General features: G+C 54.2%; 1 protein-coding gene across 6 annotated transcripts in view; it reads left to right on the top strand.

The window, feature by feature from the left end:
* Positions 1–23,578, top strand: part of LOC144723595 (uncharacterized) — a 128,352-nt gene that overhangs the window by 67,282 nt on the left and 37,492 nt on the right. For 2 of the 6 annotated variants that reach the window (XR_013586233.1, XM_078602454.1), the window contains exon 6: positions 20,130–20,265. The exons of 3 other annotated variants lie outside the window; for them this stretch is intronic. Coding sequence is in view for 1 of the 3 variants with exons in the window: in XM_078602454.1 (XP_078458580.1) it covers positions 20,130–20,261 (132 nt within the window). In the remaining 2 variants the exon portion in view is untranslated. The remainder of the gene's footprint in view (positions 1–20,129; positions 20,266–23,578) is intronic. One more of the 6 variants, XR_013586230.1, reaches the window with a different exon arrangement.

The following is a 23,578-nucleotide window of genomic DNA, read 5'->3' as shown; positions in this document are numbered from 1 at the left end:
TGGGAAATAAGAGGTTTTTTTTTGTTTGTTTTAAAATTAATTGCGAGTGCCATATGTGTCGGCTTTTTTTTAAGTTGTCTAAATTGTTGTGGTGGATTTTTTTTCTTATGCTTGTGGGGGGGGGGTTGGGGGTTGGGGGGAAAGCGTGTAGAGTGTGGTCGTTATCACGTGATTGACACGATACATCGGTCTCTGAATCAATTAGAGAGCCCTCTAAACGTGTGAGGAATGTTGTTTCAAGGGCCGTGAAACGATTGCGCGGAGGTGTTAGCTGCGCACGCGAGAGGAGAGGGAAGAGCCACGCCGATTCTGCTTGAGAGATGTGGACGTCAATTTTCAGTTTCCACCGTCCGTTTGGTCCAGAGCGTGAAACGTCGTTTTGGTTTGTATTTCTTCTCACGGCCGTGCCAGGTCGTCGCGTTGCCGCTGCCGTCACCGCCACTGCTGATGGGTTCCACCCTTTGACTTACGCGAAATTGTTGAAATTGGCGGAGGCGGTGGCGGTGGCGCAGCGGTTTAGCGCCCCGCACCATCCACCCGGCGGTTTGCGTTTGATCCCCGGCCACGGCTAACATCGCGAGCGAGTGATACGGTATCTGAACCAGTCCTGAGCTACCACCTTCGCCAAACCTGCAGCCACCAGTGTGGTGAAGTGTGGTGAAGTGTGGTCGAACAACCCCGGCGACTGACGGCGTGGTAGGACTGACGCCCAGCAGTGGATTGACAATCGGCTGCTGGAGAACTGGAGTGTGAACACTGCACACTGTGCAGTACTCCGAGACGCTGCACAGGAACAGCGGATGACTGGAGTGTGAGCACTGCACACCGTGCAGTGCTCCGAGACGCTGCGCAGGAACAGCGGAGGACCGGCGTGTGAACACTGCACACCGTGCAGTACTCCGAGACGCTGCGCAGGGGCAGCGGAGGACTGGCGTGTGAACACTGCACACCGTGCAGTACTCCGAGACGCTGCACAGGAACAGCGGAGGACTGGAGTGTGAACACTGCACACCGTGCAGTACTCCGAGACGCTGCACAGGAACAGCGGAGGACTGGAGTGTGAACACTGCACACCGTGCAGTACTCCGAGACGCTGCGCAGGAACAGCGGAGGACTGGAGTGTGAACACTGCACACCGTGCAGTACTCCGAGACGCTGCGCAGGGGCAGCGGAGGACTGGCGTGTGAACACTGCACACCGTGCAGTACTCCGAGACGCTGCACAGGAACAGCGGAGGACTGGAGTGTGAACACTGCACACCGTGCAGTACTCCGAGACGCTGCGCAGGGGCAGCGGAGGACTGGAGTGTGAACACTGCACACTGTGCAGTACTCCGAGACGCTGCGCAAGGGCAGCGGAGGACTGGAGTGTGAACACTGCACACCGTGCAGTACTCCGAGACGCTGCGCAGGGGCAGCGGAGGACTGGAGTGTGAACACTGCACACCGTGCAGTACTCCGAGACGCTGCGCAGGGGCAGCGGAGGACTGGAGTGTGAGCACTGCACACCGTGCAGTACTCCGAGACGCTGCGCAGGGGCAGCGGAGGACTGGAGTGTGAACACTGCACACCGTGCAGTACTCCGAGACGCTGCGCAGGGGCAGCGGAGGACTGGAGTGTGAACACTGCACACCGTGCAGTACTCCGAGACGCTGCGCAGGGGCAGCGGAGGACTGGAGTGTGAACACTGCACACCGTGCAGTACTCCGAGACGCTGCGCAGGGGCAGCGGAGGACTGGAGTGTGAACACTGCACACCGTGCAGTACTCCGAGACGCTGCGCAGGGGCAGCGGAGGACTGGAGTGTGAACACTGCACACCGTGCAGTACTCCGAGACGCTGCGCAGGGGCAGCGGAGGACTGGAGTGTGAGCACTGCACACCGTGCAGTACTCCGAGACGCTGCGCAGGGGCAGCGGAGGACTGGAGTGTGAACACTGCACACCGTGCAGTACTCCGAGACGCTGCGCAGGGGCAGCGGAGGACTGGAGTGTGAACACTGCACACCGTGCAGTACTCCGAGACGCTGCACAGGAACAGCGGAGGCATTTATCAGAATCAGAAAAGTATTCATACCGAAGGAATCCGATGAGCTCTCAAGCTCTTTTCCCCCACAGACGTCGAGTAGAGGGACAGAGGCGGCGAGTCGTGGGCCGAGGAGAGGGGGGACGTCTTGAGCCTGGGCGTGAACAGGGGCAGGAAGTCGGCAGCACGGGGGGCTGGGGGTGGTGGTGGTGGAGATTGTTGCGACGTGGCTTTAATCGCACATCTTTCACCGCACGCGCGCCTCAGATGCCTCTCAAAAGCGCCTCCCGTCCTCGCCCGCGCCGAGAGGCCAATTTATTTCCGTGCGGATGATTCCGCGCCACGATAAGCGCGCGAGCCGCTTCATCCCGTAACCTTAAAGCAAGCACGAAATTGATCAATTCCAAGTTCATTACAAACGTTTTGTACTTTAATGAACTTTACGGCATCCCAAAGTCGCCGGCTTTGATGCGACCGCGCCCCTCCCAACCCCCGCAAACCGCTGTACCTGGTGGTGGTGGGACAACTGAAGCTGGTGATTGGACAGCTGAGCCTGGCTTGCGTGCAATGCAGGGGTGGTGGGGGGGGGTCTCTCCCCCCCTGAGCAGCGAGCAAGGAGCTGCTCACGCCATGCCCACGGCTCCACCACGCGGCGTCGGGACATTGCACCCGCGGTGCGCGTTGTGTCCCCCCCCAGCGCCTGGTCCAGGAGGACGGCACGCGCCAGAGACAGACTCGTCCGCCAGGACGAGACAGCCGGGCGGGTGTCTGTACCAGAATTGGTCAGAGACAGATGCGTCACGTGTGTGTGTGTGTGTAGGAGTGTGTGTGTGTGTAGAAGGAGTGTGTGTGTGTAGAAGGTGTGTGTGTATAGAAGGAGTGTTTGTGTAGAAGGTGTGTGTAGAAGGTGTGTGTGTGTGTGTAGAAGGTGTGTGTGTATAGAAGGAGTGTGTGTAGAAGGTGTGTGTGTATAGAAGGTGTGTGTGTAAAAGGTGTGTGTGTAGAAGGTGTGTGTGTAGAAGGTGTGTGTGTATAGAAGGTGTGTGTGTGTGTAGGTGTGTGTGTGTAGAAGGTGTGTGTGTAGAAGGTGTGTGTGTGTAGAAGGTGTGTGTGTGTAGGTGTGTGTGTGTAGAAGGTGTGTGTGTAGAAGGTGTGTGTGTGTAGAATGTAGAAGGTGTGTGTGTGTGTGTAGAAGGTGTGTGTGTATGTAGAAGGTGTGTGTGTGTGTAGAAGGTGTGTGTGTGTAGAAGGGGTGTGTGTGTGTGTGTAGAAGGTGTGAGTGTGTAGAAGGTGTGTGTGTGTGTGTAGAAGGTGTGTGTGTGTGTGTAGGTGTGTGTGTGTAGAAGGTGTGAGTGTGTGTAGAAGGTGTGTGTGTGTGTAGAATGTAGAAGGTGTGTGTGTATGTATGTAGAAGGTGTGTGTGTATGTAGAAGGTGTGTGTGTATAGAAGGTGTGTGTGTGTAGAAGGGGGGTGTGTGTGTGTAGAAGGTGTGAGTGTGTAGAAGGTGTGTGTGTGTAGAAGGTGTGTGTGTGTGTAGGTGTGTGTGTGTAGAAGGTGTGTGTGTGTAGAAGGTGTGTGTGTGTAGAATGTAGAAGGTGTGTGTGTATGTATGTAGAAGGTGTGTGTGTGTGTGTAGAAGGTGTGTGTGTGTGTGTGTAGAAGGTGTGTGTGTGTAGAAAGGGGGTGTGTGTGTGTAGAAGGTGTGAGTGTGTAGAAGGTGTGTGTGTGTAGAAGGTGTGTGTGTGTGTAGGTGTGTGTGTAGAAGGTGTGTGTGTGTGTAGAATGTGTGTGTGTGTAGAATGTAGAAGGTGTGTGGGTGTGTAGAAGGTGTGTGAAAATGTAGGTGTGTGTGTATGTAGAAGGTGTGTGTGTGTAGAAGGTGTGTGTGTAGAAGGTGGGTGTGTATGTAGAAGGTGTGTGTGTGTGTGTAGAAGGTGTGTGTGTGTAGAAGGGGGGTGTGTGTGTGTAGGAGGTGTGAGTGTGTAGAAGGTGTGTGTGTGTGTAGAAGGTATGTGTGTGTGTAGGTGTGTGTGTGTAGAAGGTGTGTGTGTGTGTAGAAGGTGTGTGTGTGTGTGTGTAGAAGGTGTGTGTGTGTAGAATGTAGAAGGTGTGTGGGTGTGTAGAAGGTGTGTGAAAATGTAGGTGTGTGTGTATGTAGAAGGTGTGTGTGTGTGTAGAAGGTGTGTGTGTAGAAGGTGGGTGTGTATGTAGAAGGTGTGTGTGTGTGTGTAGAAGGTGTGTGTGTGTAGAAGGGGGGTGTATGTGTGTAGGAGGTGTGAGTGTGTAGAAGGTGTGTGTGTGTGTGTAGAAGGTATGTGTGTGTGTAGGTGTGTGTGTGTAGAAGGTGTGTGTGTAGAAGGTGTGTGTGTGTAGAATGTAGAATGTGTGTGTGTGTGTAGAAGGTGTGTGTAGAATGTAGAAGGTGTGTGTGTGTGTAGAAGGTGTGTGTGTGTGTAGAATGTGCACTCATGGAATAGCGGCCGTGTGCCGCTTGCCAGTTCCCTTTGGCTTTGTCGGCGTGGCAATGCCACAGACGTGAGGCGGCTCGGGACAGCACCGAGAAGCCAAACACATTAAAATGGGGGTCTCCCAACTAAAATATTCCTTAATCAGAACACACAAAGCGAAGCCCGCGTCTCCATCGCCTCGCCAAAAACGCTCATAAACACTCGCGCGGCGCTCCAGCCTCCTCTCGCTGCGCCCTCGCCACGGACCCGCTCCGTTGCCCTCGCGGTCTAAACAAACCTCCCTTGCCGGGATGATGCAGAGGCACCCCCGTGACGCAATTGTGTATCGCAGGTGAGTCACGGAGCGAAAGGGCGGCGGCGATCGGAGCCACGGCGAGGCAGATAATGCCGCTGTGACAACACCACCACCACCACCCGTCTCCCCAGCCGCCCAAATGACGAATCTCTCGGTCACTCACCACCACCACCACCGCCGCCGCCGTCGCCGCTAAACGGGTCGACGGACGATGGGGCGGCTCCGCACTCCATCACGGAGCGTCGACTGCCCTTCTTAGATAAGCGGCGGAATAATGATGCACTCGTCGAGATTAAAAGATGGGGGGGGGGGAGGGGGTGGGGAGGTTTCTATGAAGGCGCGATCTCTCACCTCGCCGGAAATGTTTGCCGTGTCAACCGAGCCGCGCTCGATGCCGCGCCGCCGTGCTCAGCGGACAAACATCGACGCGAGGACACGCGGCCGCGGGGATTCCTCCAGCACGGGCCCATTGCGCCTCGGGCTCCGCCACCCCCAGCGAGGGGCCTTGCCTCCACCCCGGCGTGGACGGTCGCTCCGTTTTCCGCGGCGGCCGTCGCAAGGCGCGAGGCGTCGGGCCGGAACGTGCGACTCCGCTGTTTGAAGTCACCGCCGGCGCCGGATTATCCTCGTGGCAAAAGTAGCGACATGGGTCGTAGCTTACGGGGGGGGGGGGGGGCGCACTTTCGAGAGCTCCGCGCTAAATGATTTCAAGCTAGAAATTCCCGTACTATTTGGGGTTTTCGGTAAAGTCACGTAGATAGAAAAATGATAGAAAATAATATTGTTTTTTTATTCTTATTTTTTCAATATATTTTTTTAATCTACGTAACTTTACCGAAAAACCCAAAGAGTATGAATTCCTGCAGTCACGAAAGCTTTAAGTCAAGATCTAGCAATTCCGGTTCAGTGATTCTGCACTTGCTCTATTACTATACCACTATACCGCCTTTAACTTTTATGAACGACCGGGTGTTTAAGGTTAGCGATTTATCGTATTATCTGGCTGTGTAGCAAATGAAAAAATACAATTACTGTGTGTGTCTGTGTGTCGTAGTGGGGGGGGGGGGGGTTGACTCGCCCCGTCACAGTCCCTGGAGGGGTAAAGTCAGTACCGGCTGTATTGATACTTTATCAGCTGCTCTCTGCAGCAGCAATGTGGCATCATTGACATTGGTTCACGGCTCCATTATAGTGTGGGAGGTACGGTGATTGGTGGGGAGCGGTAGTGTAGTGTCGGTTAGCGCGCTACGCGACAAACACAGCAACCCGAGTTCAATCCCCGTTCACGGCCAACACCAGTGATGAATATCTGAACCGATCTTGGGCCTCCCCAAGGTCGACTCAGCCTAAAAAAATTCTTACCTAGCGCGGTGTGTAAGCTTCACTACGAGGGAGACAAAGGCGACCGGGCGTGGTGCTGGCCACCTACCCCCTCGTGTGCCACAGTGCCGGTAGCCTTCATAGGTGCTGCTCGCTAACAGCACTTTCCCCAGCAGTCTGCTGAAGGTTATTCGGGGGATTTTTGTCTTTGTGCCGCTCAGACAAGAGCAGGTAAACGAAGGAGCGGAGGTCTGACAGCCACAGCGAAATCGTAGAATTTGTAAGTTGCGACTGGATAAGGAGGGGAACGAATGGGGGGAAGTCTTTTCCCCAACAGAGGGAAGTTACAGCCGGACAACAGCAGCAGCAACAGCACATGTAGCATTATTGACGACGTCATCACAGCGCAACAGTTACTGTTTTTTATACCGAAGCGGTGGACTGTGCAGAGTGTGTGGCGCGAGTGACATTTCAAAAGCACGAGTGTCCTTTCCATCGCCCGATTTGCGTTTGCCGCTGGGCCTCCTCATCGCTCATCGGCCGCGGCAGAGGCGCCAGGTGCCCGGGCGGATCACCACCCCCTCGCTCCCCCCCCCCCCCCCCGGCGTGCCCCGCGGCCCCCCACGGCGCACGTGGAACACGGTGCTCCGTGAGACCTCTTCTCGTCAACCCGTTTGGTGTCCTCTCCAATGCCGTCCCGGCCGTGCTCGTCTCTGCGCATGGGACGGAGGGTCCAGTCCAATTCGTCCCGCGGAGCATATCGATGGTTCGTGTTGGAGAACGTCCCGCGGAAAGAGATACTGCAGAGCTGCCCGTGAGACCCCCTCGTGCGACCTCTGGTCCAACCAATAGCAGGTTGCACTTTCACACGCGCCCTGCCACGGAGAGCAATGGGCCATCGTGTAACAGTCAAACGATTCGTTTTGTTTTCAGAGTTGGAATTTAGCCAAATTGAGTGCAGAACTAAATTTTAAATGACAAGGGTGCTTTGTTGTTGTGTTCACTGGGCTGAGACCGCCAACTCACGTGCACACTTGAGAAACCCGCTTCAATCACGGACGGCTATAACCCGGACGCGAACTCAGGACGGGTCGGCGGTGCCGGCTCGGCGTCTCTGGCTTGCGAGACTGCCGGCCGACGCCTCCTCTCACGGCACGGCCCAGCGGACATTAACGGCCCAGGCGTCGAGAAGCGTGAACGGCGCGCGCCCGGTGAAGCGTCAAGAGGCCACGGGAGCGGAGTTGCCTTCCGGCGACCTTTCACCCACACTCCCCGTGTCGATCGCCGGTCACAAAGCCCCAGGCATCGACCCGGTGATTCTTCCGCTTCGGTGCATTGGCGCGTGAGTTTGGGGCGTCTGTTGTCGGGCCATCGTGGTTCTTCTCGCAAGGCAAAACCTGCGGCAAGCTGCGGTCGCGCCGCGGCTACACCGAGAAGAGCGCAGCGTTTGGAGCACCCACGTGGAGATTCATCCGTGTACGTCTGCAGGCCATCAGTTCATCGATGGATGAGGAAACTCCCGACGCCGTGCGGATCGTGGGAGTCATTTGACCATACTTCACCACGCTGGTCACTGCGGGTCGACGAAGGGGCGGAGGAGAGGTGTGGGCACATAGAAGTACAATGCAACGGTTCATTTTTATGCATTGCCCCTTTCATGACCACCACGTAGGGTCGCAGCCACCGTGAGCTACCCTGGTATGGATCCAAGTACTATCCAGGCTCAAACCTGCTTATCTTCCAAGATCTTTTCAGGGCGTCATGCAGACTGGCCATTGCCTGAAATGTAACATATTATATATTACTCTTTGGTTCTTTCGGAAAAGTCACGTAGGTAGAAATAAAATAAATCACGACGTTTCAAATGTAACATATTATATATTTCACGACTTTTCGGCCACAACACAAGCAGCCGTCCTATTATATAATGTTTTATTTTTTTTATTTTATTATTTCCCTTCTGCGTGACTTTACCGAATGAACCAAGAAGATGAATCCCTGCAGTCACGAAAGCTTTAAATCGAAATATTAGATATTGTTTTATTTGAAGGTCACACTGTGACACAGAACTGTGCCGCAAAATGTCTTGAGCTTTTTTTTTTGCTTACATTTATTTTGAGAAAACTTCATTAATTTATAAACAGACATGAGTGCAAAAGTTATAAAATAAATGTGTGTTTTTTTAAATAAATTGATCACAGCATGTTTTACATAACCGCTCTAACACACTTGTCATAAAAAAAACCCGACAAAATAAATAAAAATGGAAGTCCATTAAACAACAGGCCCTTCTGGGCCAATAATTTAATCTGCCAAGACAACACGTACCGAGTTTGTACACGCACACTGTACACGTACATGTGTGTACGTGTACAGTGTGCGTGCACATGTGTGGTATGGGTGCGTACATGCACACACAGTGTGTTCGTGCAACTCCAACTTGATAAAGGCTTCAGCGAAGCAGCAAGATGACCACAAGGCTTTGAGAACACGGCACGTACGCACGTTGAGAAAAGTCAGTTGGCTTGAATAAGACGCGCGTCTCGAAGTGAGACAAGAGCTGGCGGTCGAGACGAGCAACAGAGGCTAACGAAGGAACACGCGCGGGAGGATGTCAACCTGCGGAGATGGAGCAATAACATCGGCCCATGTGCAGGCGCTGGACGCAATCCTTGAGAGATCACAACGGATTTGGGGAGACCTTCGTCCAGCAGTAGCTAGATCGTGGCCGGTGATGATGAATCTGGAGTCAACTACGGCACCGTGAAAAAATCCCTCGGCTGGCGTTGAGAATTCGACTTGTACCGATTGCGCGTGGTTCCCATTACGCACCGGTTGGACCCCGCGACACAGCGGGCGCGCTCCTCGCAGCGAAGCCAGCGGCGCAGATGCTCGATGGCTTTTGAGTCGTCTCCGAGCAATTGCGGCTCAATAAACAAATCCTCTCTGCCACATTCCACTCCAATTCCCTCTATTGAACTGATGGAAGCTTAAGCTGATTTGGGAGTAAACAAAACAATTAGGGTCCTAATGTGTTTGGTGAGACGAGGAATTCTGGCTGTACAGATCGTTAACACGGTTACAGCTTGTCACTTCGCATTAACTTTTGCTGATAGGTGACCGTTTTTCTGTTTTAAATTGTCTCAACCACCTGATAACCGCTCTGGCGTTGGTAAGCGTACATATTTCTTCATTAAGCCATCCTTGATAAGTGTCCAACTACTTTGGCTGTGTCGTAACAGCAGTTTATTTATTGTCCACTAAATGCTTTAGGGAAACAGGGCTGCAGGGCCAGCCTAATGATGACAGACAGCCCGGGACTCGTCCCAAGTTGCCCAAACGCGTAACTCAACAACGCATTTGGGGGGGGGGGGGGAAATCTGCTCGGTTTGTGTTTGGCGTCCGAGCACATCGAGACGTTCGCGCGGACCCCGCACCACCTCTCCGCGTCGTCTCGTGCGCGTCCTCCGGGAGCGCACGCGGCACAGCACGCGGCACAGCGCGGTGCATGGCGGGGACCGGGCGGCGACGTCGCCCTCTGCAAGCGGCACCGAGACGGACGAACGTCCGGCGGCACCTGCGCCGAGACCCACGGCGTCCTCGAGGAATGCGAGAGACAGAGAGAGACAGAGAGAGAGAGCGAGAGACAGAGAGATACAGAGAGAGACAGAGAGAGACAGAGAGAGCGAGAGACAGAGAGAGACAGAGAGAGCGCCGCGCGCGCCACTAATGAGGCGCGGCTTCTCGCTTCGTTTAAAACCGGCGGCCGAACTCGCGTGGAGGCCGCTGAGACAGCGCCGCCGCCGCCGCCGCCGTCGCTGTCGCGTCCGTGGTGGCGCGGTGGTGGCGGTGGCGGCGGCGCGATCGCTGCCCGTCGTGAGCTTGTCCCCCCGGGACGCCAAGTCGCGTCGCCGTCAGCTGACTCGTCTCGTACCCGGGAGGTCGTGGCCACGGCCCAGGATGGGCGAGGGACGCCTCACGCGGCGGGTAACGGGGCCCCCGCTCCCCCCTCCCCCTGCCACCGCCCCCCCCCCCCACCCCCCGCTTACCGCTCCGGTGCAGTTGCCCCACTCCCTGGGCGGGCTGTCGGATCTTGAGCACCACTCTCAACAAAGCGAGACGGTGTCTCGCGAGCCATCACACTTCCACAAACAATTCAAATGCCAAACGCATCACGCGCCGTGCAAACTGCGTCCTCTGTATGGTATCCGTTGTTTCCCCGATACCAGAGGCAGCGTATTGTCGATTTTGACAGGCCTCTTGTCCCCCACCAGCCTACCAACCCTCTCGCCCGATCAGTCTCACTCACCCGACTCACAACCAACTCAGCCACAGGACAGACTTATATCGCTCTATGGCAATGCCAAGCCAACTCGCCATCGTTGCTCATGGGGAACGTGGTGCCGGTGGCGATTTGCGCAAACATTGCCACGAGCGCACCACAGCCATGATCCCTGCCACCCGTGGCGTCTTTCGGTGTGCCACGTGTGTCTGGACACAAGGCCCTCACGTCACTTGGTGCCCCAATATTCTCCATCGCGATCTCTGGATCACATCGTCTGTGTCCGTCTCTCTGTCCATGCCTTACTCTCTTCCGTGTCTGCACACATCTGCCCCCCACCCTCTCTCTCTCCTTGTGCGTCTATCTCCCTGTCTGTATCCAATCTGTCCCTGCGCCCTGTCCCCATTCCTGTGCCTCTCTCCGTGTCTCTCCCCTATTTGTCTCGCTCCGTATCCGATCTGGCCCTCTGCGTCCGTCTCTTTCTGTGCGTCCGTGCTCGTCTCGACGGTCCAACTTCTCATTCCGTCCGCACAGCGCCCCACGAATCGTCGAGTCGCGGACATTCGCGCCACCGGTCCCCTTGACCCCTCCACCCTCCCGTCCCCGCGGGCCCCCCTATCGCGTGCTGCCCCCGTTACGAGCGATTGCGGCCGAGTCCCGAGTCTCGTCGTCATCGCCAGTTGCGCATCGTCACAAAGCGATGGAAATTTGAGCCACCGCGGTTGAGGCTCAAGATTTGTGTGGCTATTTGTGGTGGCGGTGGCAGGGGGAAGGGGAGGGAGATTGGGGGTGGGGGGTACGGGGTGGGGTAGTTTCCTCTCATTTGGTGGATGCGCTGTGACTTCAAGGGACCGCGATACATGAAGGCTCCGAAAAGCCCTGTGAATTTTTTTTTCTTGGGAGCTAATAAATAAAATAAACGATACAAACGGTTTCGGCTACCGCTCCCGCGCGTTCCCCGGACACAAAGCGAGTTCACTGAGCCTGGGTTGTGCCCGAGAAGCGTGCGGATCTGGCCTCCGGATTGCTAATGATGCATCATCCGCAGGACGAATGAGCACACCACATCTCCGCGGGAACCCCCAGTGGAAATCATGTCCCGAAATGCACTCCGTCGCAAGAAGAGTAAACAAGATTTTTGAATTAATAATTCCGTTTTTTTGTTTCATCCCCCCCCCCTCCCCCATTGTACATGCGGCTGCACAGAGGACCAAAGCAAGTTCCATCTGTTGGAATATTAAGCCGGTTGATGAATCTGTCATGGTAGACTGAGCTGCCTGTCGGTGATGTTTTGAGTTGTGGTGGGCAGAAGCGGCCCGTATGGCAGGCCCATCTGCTGGGGCTTTGAGCGTCGCGCCTTAGCCCCGGCAGCTTCTCTCTTCGAGGTCCGTCTCCGCCTGGCAGTGCCGCCACGGACGCGAGACCCGCGCGACGGCTCCGCGCAGTTCTTGCACCGAGAGGCAACTCCGCTGCTCGCTGCTCGTGGCGCGGGGGATGAAGGGGTGAGGTGTCTCGTGTGTGTGTGTGTTTGTGTGTAGGTGTGTGTGTGTGTAGGTGTGTGTGTGTAGGTGTGTGTGTGTAGGTGTGTGTGTGTAGTTGTCTCGTGTGAATGTGTCGGTGTGTGTATGTAGTTGTGTGTGTGTAGGTGTGTGTGTGTAAGTGTGTGTGTAGGTGTGTGTGTGAGGGGAGCGGTAGTGTAGCAGTTAGCGCGCTGCGCTATGAACCTGGCGACCCGGCTTCGATTCCCGCTCACGGCTAACACCAGTGACGATTATCTGAACCGGTCCTGGGCCTTTCCTAGGTCGACTCAGCCTTAAATGAGTACCTGGTGCGGTGTACAAACATCGCCACTGGGGAGACAAAGGCGGTCGGGCGTGGTGCTGGCCACCCACCCCCTCGTGTACCGTTCCGGCCTTCATAGGTGCTCACTAACAGCACTTGCCCCTACAGTCTGTTAAGGCTATACAGGGGGTCTTTGTCTTGTAGGTGTGTGTGTGTAGGTGTGTGTGTGTAGGGGTGTGCGTGTAGGTGTGTGTGTGTGCGTCGCCGCGTTCGCGCGGGGCCCTGCGCTTGGAGGGTCCCACCTCCACCACCTCCGCGGCTTTCTCCACCGAGGGGCCAGCTGCGTCAGCGGCCAGTCAGAGGCATCGCTTCTTCATACTCCACTTTGTTACGACGTTGATTTAATGACGATGATTGCGAAGTCGATTATTTGAATGACAGCGAGGAATGTCTTTATCAACAGTTGCAATTGCTCTCTCTCTCTCTCAGTGCGTTAAGGCTCTACGGAGGGGAGATCTTTTTCTCTTGTGCGCGCGCGCGTGCATGCTGAGTGATTCGCTCTCCCGGTCCGTCTGCCCACGAGCATCTCGCACCCCGCGCGTCCACCGCTCTTGACCCCTCGTTGGGGTGGCGGCCCCCAGCGACCCCGGGCCGCTTTAGCCTGCCGGGCAGAGCCGCTCCGTGCCGGTCATCCTGCAGAGTCGCTTACCTTGCAAACAGAATAGTGACGGTTTGCTCCAAGTTCAGTTATGGGGGGAGTCTCAATAACCCCCTACTCGTATGCTTGGTTCTTTCGGTAAAGTCACGTAGAAGAGACATCATAAAATAATATAAATATAAAACAATAAAATTCTCACGACGTTTCGACTGCAACACAAGCAGTCATCATAATCTGATGATGATTGATGATGATAATTTTTTATTTAATTATTTCCATTCTACGTGACTTTACCGAAAGAACCAAGAATATGAATCCCTGCGGTCACGAAAGCTTTAAATAAATAAATTAAAAACCCTACTCGTTCTGTTTCTCAGTCCTTCGTCGATGGCACAAACCGCCCCGTGCTTTCAAATCGTCCATTGGCAGCACACGCGGCAGTTTGACCAAGTCGCTCGCCACGCGACCGATCTCGTCAAGATCAGTTGAACACGTAAGCAGGCTTTCGCGACCAATATAATTCGTAATAAAGGTTTTTGGGTTAGATCGCGTAAGTATAAATGTGTCGAAACCCTCCATCACCCGACACAGCCAATTAGTAAGGGGATTTGCCACGTAAACAAAACGCCAAATAGTTGACTACTTCAGCCCACCGGTGTGTTGGAGAGTAAATCCACGACATTTAGAATTTGCGCACCGTGTCGTTGCGCTGGTAATTACATCATCCGGCATCATCGGGCGATTTGCCAGAATCGTCAGATCTCCGCCGCCATGCAGCGTCCGAGCCCACATCGCACCTGGACGGGCGACCACCACGCGCACACAGACAGAGGTTGGCACGGGGTCGCGGGGTCATGTCATGGGCGCCGGAGGGCAGTTCTGAGAACTCCATTGTGCTTCTGTGCCACCCACATCTGTGCTCCGCTGCCTTCAGCAACCCGCGCTCACCAGCGTGGTGAAGTATGGCAAAACAAAAACATCAAACGACAAAAAACCCTCACTGCCAGCGCGGGCATGGGGGGGGGGGGGAGAGCCCTCATCCAGCAGTGGACTGACGTGCGCACGAACGGCTGTCGAGCTGGTAAGATGGGCAGCCCTGGACGGCGAGGTGCGTGGCCGGCATCTTCTTCGGAGCGCGAATCTCCGCCTCTCTCGCTCATTTCCCAGACGGCCGCGGCATCAGACGAGTTGATGCGGTGCGCAGGTGGCCACAGCTCGAAGCGCTGCAGGTTTTTTTTGTTTGTCTTAGAAGAGTTATTCAATCGTGGAAGCTACCGGCATCGCCACCGCCGTCATCACCACCCCCCCCCCCCTCCTCCACTGCCCAACCGAAGCCACATCTGCAGGGCACGGACTTATGGGAATGAGGTCGCTGCGAGCGGTTGGGACCGCGGGGCTTGCCAGGGTGTTAATGTCCCACATGCTCCGCTGCTGGCTCAAAACATGACACTTCCATTTATTCTATGAGCCCTACGTGGCAACGGCGGTGTGAGAAAAAAAAAGAATAAAATCGCTGAAGCTACTTGCTCGCAACGCTTTACCCATCCTCGTACCGCAGCAGCAGCAGCAGCAGTCCGCTATTTATAACCAGCGCCCAGTGCGACGCGAGCGGCACCGCACTAAAAACCAGCACAGAGTACACGGGGGTTGGCGCAGTGCACAGAGATGAGAGCACGGCAGGAGAGTGCGAGGACTGCGAGGCGCCGGAATTAAAATGATAATGCATGTTGAGCTTCTTTCGCACCGTACGTAGCGAACCGTGCTAAATCGTAGGTGCGGGGGAAGAACAAGAAACGCTATGAATCAAGAAGCTCAACTTGTTAGTCGCATATTATAGATATACACGCGTACGCTTAATATATTCCAGAAATTGAGGCACTGGAAATACGTCCCGAAATGATTTTTTGTTCATCATCAAGGGCGATGATCAATCCACGGCTGGGTAATCGTCTCCCCGCGTCGTCACCATCGTTTACGTAGCTTGAGACAAACGCGGCTTGGTCACGGAGCAAGTCAATGGTTTGACACCTGCAAGAAACTGAACGCACCATCGCCATGCCGGCGTGGATGGAGACGTCAGTAGGTTCGTGCGCGTCCGACACCGCCGCGGTGTTCTACGATCGCTTCTCCCGTCAAGAAGGGCGGACGAATGACTTCTTGTCTCGGTTACGATTCTCATTATCACATTTTATCTCAAGGCCCTTCACACAGCTTTAAAATCTGCGCACAGAAAGAGAGCGATTTGGACGGCAGGGTGCGTTCAAGGGCTGAGGAATGAGTGACCGTGATAGAGGTCACACAGGGGTCACGAAAGGGCTATAGAGGGGGGACAGGGCGGAGTGGAGGGGCGAGTTTGTTCCCCCCGCACCTCCCATTAGCACGGTTGGTGGCGTACGGTGCAACAGAAGTTCAGCATACATACACACGTACATACGAGAGGAGGCAAGAGGAAGGGAATGTGCAATGCCCAGGGGTAGTGTGGTGGCGGGGCCCAGCGGTCTCGCGTTCAGCGCTCGTTGCGGAGGTTCGCGGTTCGAAGCGAGCGATTGGCGGCCCTGGTGATCAGCGCGGCGTGCGTCTCGAGCGCAGCGACTGCGTCACAGTGGACGTCGGAAATTTCGTGACGTCGTTCATTCCAGCGTGCGTCGGCGTCACGGTCCGCGTGTGCCATATTTGAGACGTTAGATCGTGAAGAACTCTATTTGGATTACGAATAGTAAATCATCGCCCTCCTAGTGCGAAAGCGCGGTTATACCCTCCTGAAAAGAGCCACGAGACTGGGTAAAGACGCGTGATACACAACAAATGTAAAATGTTAATAATAATAATATATTTCGATTTAAAGCTTTCGTGACTGCAGGGATTCATCTTCTTGGTTCTTTCGGTAAAGTCACGTAGAATGGAAATAATAAAATAATAAAAATAAAACATAATACAATCATTCTCACGACGTTTCGGCCACAACGCAAGCAGCCGTCCTTATTATTATTATTTCCATTCTACGTGACTTTACCGAAAGAACCAAGAAGAAGAATAATATAGTCGTTTTGTGGTCATACTAATGATTACACAAATCATTTCAAGTTTCTAAGGTGGAAGTCAGAAATCACGGAATTGCGCACTGGAGATTAGGGAGGACTTGCCGACCTTGGCTTTTGGAACATCGCGTAAAGCGAGGCACTCCCACCCGTGTGGGTTTATGATGCTTCCGTGTAAAATAATAACACTATGTAACACAATTTTTGTTCCTGGGTAGTAACTGTTATTTCGTAATTGCTTGTGCCTGAAAAATATAGAAAATGGCTACTATTCCTCACAAACTTTGCTTTTGGGACTAGGACAGTGATATTTTGAAATGTACCTATTTTCAACGAGAAAACGGCCGAATTTGTGTCTTTTCTTTCATATAAAGTCAGAAAAAAACTATATATGAATAAAAATTAAAATGTATTTATACTAAAGTGATACAAAAATTACTACAAAAGATTTAAAAGTGAGTAATTTTTCGAGATTTACGATTTTACTGTTAATCACTTTCACGAATCAGCCCCCAAATATAGTCTCCCATCATGCTCCAAGCCGCTTTCCCCTTATTAGTGAGCTTCTTGGGAAATTAATTGCATTCGAGGATCTTCTTTATCTGTGGTCTGACGAAGACACCGGCTTTGACCTTTGCCTCAGACAGCTTAGGGAAGAAGTCTTGAAGGTACTTGAAGGCTGCCGACTCCTTATCTACAGCTCTGACAAATTGTTTCATAAGGTCCAATTTGATGTGCAGTGGTGGCATCAGCACCTTCTGGGGGTCCACCAGTGGCTCCCACTTGACGTTGTTCCTCCCCACAGAGAACTTGGTCCGCTATGGCCAGTCCCGCCTGTGGTAGTGCGCCTTGGTGTCCCTGCTGTCCCAAAGGCAAAGATAGCAGGGAAACTTGGTAAAACTGCCTTGGAAACCCATCATGAATGCCAACATTTTGAAGTCTCCGATGACCTCCCAGCCATACTCATCATACTTCAAGGCATCCAGCAAGGTCTTGATGCTGTTGTAATCCTCTTTGAGGTGCACCGAGTGAGCCAGGGGAAGATACGGGTACTTGTTACCATTATGGAGCAGCACGGCTATGAGGCTCCTGGATGAGCTGTCAATGAAGAGGCGCCACTCATTCTGGTTACAGGCGATTCCGATTGCCTCGAACAGACTGGTCACATTGTGGCAGATGCAGAGCCCATCTTGACTGGTGAAGAAGCTGCAAAAAGTTTGGTGACGCTGCCTCTGATCTGCGACTTGCACACTTTCATCCAACAAGTTCCACTGCTTGAGCCTAGACGTCAAAAGCTCGGTTTTGGACTTGGTGAGACCAAGATCTCTAATGAAGTTGTTGAGGTATTTTTGGTTGGAGTATGGGTTTCTCTCCTCAGCTCCACCTCTGAAATTGTCATCTGGATCTACAACGTCTTCCTCGCTCTCTGACTTGCTGCTCTCTTCTAAAGACGGCTGCTCTATCTCTGGAGGAGTGGGTACGGGGAGCTCATGGCAGTGTGGCACTGGGATGATGGATGAAGGAAGGTCCGGATCCGTGATAGCAGGTGCATTGTTGCCAGTCCGACGTTTGGAAGGGTCCACCATGCAGAAGTAGCAGTTGCTTGAGTGGTCAGTGGGTTCCCGCCAAATTCTTGGGATAGCGAACTTCATGGCTCTCTTTTCCCTCTGTACCATCCATTTATTTCACCCATGACTAATGTGTAAGTGATTCTCGCAAAAAATGTCATAGATTATATATTTTTTCAATAACATTGAAAATTGTAAAACATTAAAAAATGAAAAACTTTTACAATTACATTTTTTAAAACAAATTTTATAACATTAAATTCCCAGCAACAATTGTACATCTTACCTTCCAGAGTTTTTTGTGCATTGCTCGCAGGTTAAATGAGGTACCCAAGGTTTGTCTTGATCCCCGACAGGCATGCCGAAATATGCCTTGTAGGCCTCACACATCTTAGCAGATGCTTCCACAGAGTACTTTTTTTCGCTCTTGTCTTGATAAATTGGCCGCAGACATAGCAAAATGCGTCTGCCGGATGCTTGCAGCCTCTTGATGCCCTCTCAGAAAAATGCAGATATGCATCCACTTCGGCAGCTGGAACTAAACTGAACTGGTGTGCTTAAGGACCCTGTATTTATACTACTATTTATATTACTGGAAAGTTATAGAATGTTCCAGAAGTTACTCAAAGTTTACTCAGCACTGAATCTATCTGGAATGTTCTGGAAAATAGGTAAATTTCAAAATATCACTGTCCTGGTTACAAAAGCAACGTTTGTGCGGAATAATAGCCATTTTCTGTCCTTTTGAGGCAGAAGCAATTAGGAAATAACACTTACTACCCAGGAACAAAAAAATATTGTTACACAGTATAAAAATAGTGATAAATAATGATAAATAACGATTAATAATGAGGGCCCTTTATGCAGAGTGTAGTCTTCATGTGACGGGGCCTGACACTGCCCACGAGTGGAATGACCGCGCACCTAAGCGTCCTCATTCATTGCCCCGCAAGCAGCCACCGTTCCGGGTTTTCTTCCCCTAATGCGGTAACTCCGATGGCCGTGCGAGTAGAGTATTGACAAGGCCGCAGCGTTCTTGTTTCATTTGCCTCTGCCATGAGACATCCAATTACCGGTATGGTAATGCATTTCCCGCACACTCCAGTGTGGGATATTTTTTTTTGTCTCATTCAGAACACCTGTCATGTGCTTGAGTTAGCCCCGCGTAACTGCCCTGGGCAGTGTGCAAACTCTACCGCTCGCGTTTCTAACTGAAACGGTGATGATCAAAGTCAAGTTGTAGTCAAATTGGCTCCCTGCTTAAATGGGAAATGGCACTGCACCTGTCATCCCGTGACAGCCTTCGGCTGGCGGTGGAAATTCTGCTTGAGACGAGAGCGCTTTTGACCTTCCACACGGCGGTAGTCACTTTATCGACTTCCGAGGGATGATGGGTTGAGTTGACCCCTGACTGCGAGCTCGCAACCTTGCCAATTGTGAGTTGAGTAACGGCAACACCCGACCCGAACGATGCATCACATCCAATCAATCGCGCAATATTCTCCTGCAATATCGACGGACGCGTTTGGAAAATTATTCTTGAAATGTCTTAGCGCGGCATCGCTCGATTTCGACGGCCTTTTAGTGCAAACAACAACACCAACAACAAAACCCCAACAACAACAATTCACTCCAAAGTCCTTGCAACGTAAATGTCGGTGAAGCGGCCAAGTGAACGAGCGGAGCGCGGTCGTTGTTGCGACTGCGGCTGCTCTGGATGTTGTGCCGTCCGCACGGGTGATGGGTGGTGGTGGTGGTGTGGTGGGTGGTGATGGGTGGTGGGTGGTAGTGGTGAGTGGTGGTGGGTGGTGATGGGTGGTGGTGGGTAATTTATGGGTGGTGGTGGGTGGTAGTGGTGGGTGGTGGTGGTCGGCGGTGGGTGGTGATGGGTGGTAGTGGTGGGTGGTGGTGGGTGGTTATGGGTGATAATGGGTGGTGGTGGTGGGTGGTGGTGGGTGGTGGTTGATGGATGGTGGGTGATGGGTGGTGGTGGTGGGTGGTTATGGGTGATGATGGGTGGTGGTGGTGGGTGGTGGTGGGTGGTGGTGGGTGGTGGTAGTGGTGATGGGTGGTGGTGGGTGATGGGTGGTGGTGGTGGGTGGTGGTGGGTGGTGGTGGGTGATGATGGGTGATGATGGGTGGTTGATGGGTGGTGGTGATGGGTGGTGATGGGTGGTGGGTGATGGGTGGTGATGGGTGGTGTTGGGTGGTGGTGGGTGGTGATGGGTGGTGGTGGGTGATGGGTGGTGATGGGTGGTGGGTGATGGGTGGTGGTGGTGGTGTGGTGGGTGGTGATGGGTGGTAGTGGTGGGTGGTGGTGGGTGGTTATGGGTGATAATGGGTGGTGGTGGTGGGTGGTGGTGGGTGGTTATGGGTGATAATGGGTGGTGGTGGTGGGTGGTGGTGGGTGGTTGATGGGTGGTGGGTGATGGGTGGTGGTGGTGGGTGGTTATGGGTGATGATGGGTGGTGATGGGTGGTGATGGGTGGTGGGTGGTGGTGGGTGGTGGGTGATGGGTGGTGGTGGGTGGTTGATGGGTGGTGGTGGGTGGTGGGTGGTGATGGGTGGTGGGTGATAGGTGGTGGTGGTGGGTGGTGGTGGTGGTTGTTGGGTGGTGGTGGTAGTGAGTGGTGGTGGGTGCCACGCCACGTGAAACTTTTTAATGAGCCGTGCCCACGTTGGTTGCGGACTGCAGCGCGCCGTCGCGAGGCTTCTTGGCGTGCGGGAGAAGCGAGCGCTCTTACCCCGTCTCTCAGCCGCCGCCAGCTCGCCAACCCCGCACACAGAGAGAGAGAGAGGCCACCCGGCAGTACGGGCAAGTTACTAAATAAGTAAACGCATGCAAACAAACAAACACACCGGCATCGAGACTTCACACTCACAAAACCCAAAACGCATTCGATGCCCTGCGGTGGTGCCTCTCATTATCGTTGAGCGTAGCGCCAGTGCTGTTGTTGTTTTGCGAGTGTGTGTCCTGTCAAGTGCAGAAGCATCTCCCTCTGCTGTTTGGCAGACTTCACGGCTGGGTGCACTTTACACAAACACGATGATGATTCAACGTTGCGCTTTGCTGGCTCCGAGTGCCGCGAGCGGTGGCATTCACACCGCATGGATAGGTCACTTAAACTTCGGTGGCTTTTATTATTTGTGTATAACCGTGTGTGTTGCTCCGGGTTTCAATTTGTACCGAAATCTAGCCCACTCTGTAACCCACCCTGTAACCCACTCTGTAACCCACTCTGTAACCCACCCTGTAACCCACCCTGTAACCCACCCTGTAACCCACCCTGTAGCCCACCCTGTAACCCACTCTGTAGCCCACCCTGTAACCCACTCTGTAGCCCACCCTGTAACCCACCCTGTAACCCACCCTGTAACCCACCCTGTAACCCACCCTGTAACCCACTCTGTAGCCCACTCTGTAGCCCACTCTGTAGCCCACTCTGTAGCCCACCCTGTAGCCCACCCTGTAGCCCACTCTGTAACCCACCCTGTAGCCCACCCTGTAACCCACTCTGTAGCCCACCCTGTAACCCACCCTGTAGCCCACCCTGTAACCCACCCTGTAGCCCACTCTGTAGCCCACCCTGTAGCCCACCCTGTAACCCACTCTGTAGCCCACCCTGTAACCCACTCTGTAGCCCACCCTGTAGCCCACCCTGTAACCCACTCTGTAGCCCACCCTGTAACCCACTCTGTAGCCCACCCTGTAGCCCACTCTGTAGCCCACCCTGTAGCCCACCCTGTAACCCACTCTGTAGCCCACCCTGTAGCCCACCCTGTAACCCACTCTGTAACCCACTCTGTAGCCCACTCTGTAGCCCACCCTGTAACCCACCCTGTAACCCACCCTGTAACCCACTCTGTAGCCCACCCTGTAGCCCACCCTGTAACCCACTCTGTAACCCACTCTGTAGCCCACTCTGTAGCCCACCCTGTAACCCACCCTGTAGCCCACTCTGTAGCCCACCCTGTAACCCACTCTGTAGCCCACTCTGTAGCCCACCCTGTAACCCACCCTGTAACCCACTCTGTAGCCCACCCTGTAACCCACTCTGTAACCCACCCTGTAGCCCACCCTGTAACCCACCCTGTAACCCACTCTGTAACCCACCCTGTAACCCACTCTGTAACCCACCCTGTAACCCACTCTGTAACCCACCCTGTAGCCCACCCTGTAGCCCACCCTGTAACCCACCCTGTAACCCACTCTGTAACCCACCCTGTAGCCCACTCTGTAGCCCACCCTGTAACCCACCCTGTAACCCACCCTGTAACCCACCCTGTAACCCACTCTGTAGCCCACTCTGTAGCCCACCCTGTAACCCACCCTGTAACCCACCCTGTAACCCACTCTGTAGCCCACCCTGTAACCCACCCTGTAACCCACCCTGTAGCCCACCCTGTAACCCACTCTGTAGCCCACTCTGTAACCCACCCTGTAACCCACTCTGTAACCCACCCTGTAACCCACCCTGTAACCCACTCTGTAGCCCACTCTGTAGCCCACCCTGTAACCCACCCTGTAACCCACTCTGTAGCCCACCCTGTAACCCACCCTGTAACCCACTCTGTAGCCCACCCTGTAACCCACTCTGTAGCCCACTCTGTAGCCCACCCTGTAACCCACTCTGTAGCCCACCCTGTAGCCCACCCTGTAACCCACTCTGTAGCCCACCCTGTAACCCACTCTGTAACCCACCCTGTAGCCCACCCTGTAACCCACTCTGTAGCCCACCCTGTAACCCACTCTGTAGCCCACCCTGTAGCCCACCCTGTAACCCACTCTGTAGCCCACCCTGTAGCCCACCCTGTAACCCACCCTGTAGCCCACTCTGTAGCCCACCCTGTAACCCACCCTGTAGCCCACCCTGTAGCCCACCCTGTAACCCACTCTGTAGCCCACCCTGTAACCCACTCTGTAGCCCACCCTGTAGCCCACTCTGTAGCCCACCCTGTAACCCACCCTGTAGCCCACCCTGTAGCCCACCCTGTAACCCACCCTGTAACCCACCCTGTAGCCCACTCTGTAACCCACCCTGTAACCCACCCTGTAGCCCACTCTGTAACCCACCCTGTAGCCCACTCTGTAGCCCACCCTGTAACCCACCCTGTAACCCACCCTGTAACCCACCCTGTAACCCACTCTGTAGCCCACTCTGTAGCCCACCCTGTAACCCACCCTGTAACCCACCCTGTAACCCACTCTGTAGCCCACCCTGTAACCCACCCTGTAACCCACCCTGTAGCCCACCCTGTAACCCACTCTGTAGCCCACTCTGTAACCCACCCTGTAACCCACTCTGTAACCCACCCTGTAACCCACCCTGTAACCCACTCTGTAGCCCACTCTGTAGCCCACCCTGTAACCCACCCTGTAACCCACTCTGTAGCCCACCCTGTAACCCACCCTGTAACCCACTCTGTAGCCCACCCTGTAACCCACTCTGTAGCCCACTCTGTAGCCCACCCTGTAACCCACTCTGTAGCCCACCCTGTAGCCCACCCTGTAACCCACTCTGTAGCCCACCCTGTAACCCACTCTGTAACCCACCCTGTAGCCCACCCTGTAACCCACTCTGTAGCCCACCCTGTAACCCACTCTGTAGCCCACCCTGTAGCCCACCCTGTAACCCACTCTGTAGCCCACCCTGTAGCCCACCCTGTAACCCACCCTGTAGCCCACTCTGTAGCCCACCCTGTAACCCACCCTGTAGCCCACCCTGTAGCCCACCCTGTAACCCACTCTGTAGCCCACCCTGTAACCCACTCTGTAGCCCACCCTGTAGCCCACTCTGTAGCCCACCCTGTAACCCACCCTGTAGCCCACCCTGTAGCCCACCCTGTAACCCACCCTGTAACCCACCCTGTAGCCCACTCTGTAACCCACCCTGTAACCCACCCTGTAGCCCACTCTGTAACCCACCCTGTAGCCCACTCTGTAACCCACCCTGTAGCCCACCCTGTAACCCACCCTGTAACCCACCCTGTAGCCCACTCTGTAACCCACCCTGTAACCCACCCTGTAGCCCACTCTGTAACCCACCCTGTAACCCACCCTGTAGCCCACTCTGTAGCCCACCCTGTAGCCCACTCTGTAACCCACCCTGTAGCCCACTCTGTAACCCACCCTGTAGCCCACCC

The sequence above is a fragment of the Lampetra planeri genome, chromosome 18, assembly GCF_965212315.1.
Source record: "Lampetra planeri chromosome 18, kcLamPlan1.2.h2, whole genome shotgun sequence".
NCBI lineage: Eukaryota > Metazoa > Chordata > Hyperoartia > Petromyzontiformes > Petromyzontidae > Lampetra > Lampetra planeri.
This window is presented reverse-complemented; position numbering and strand designations above follow the sequence as displayed.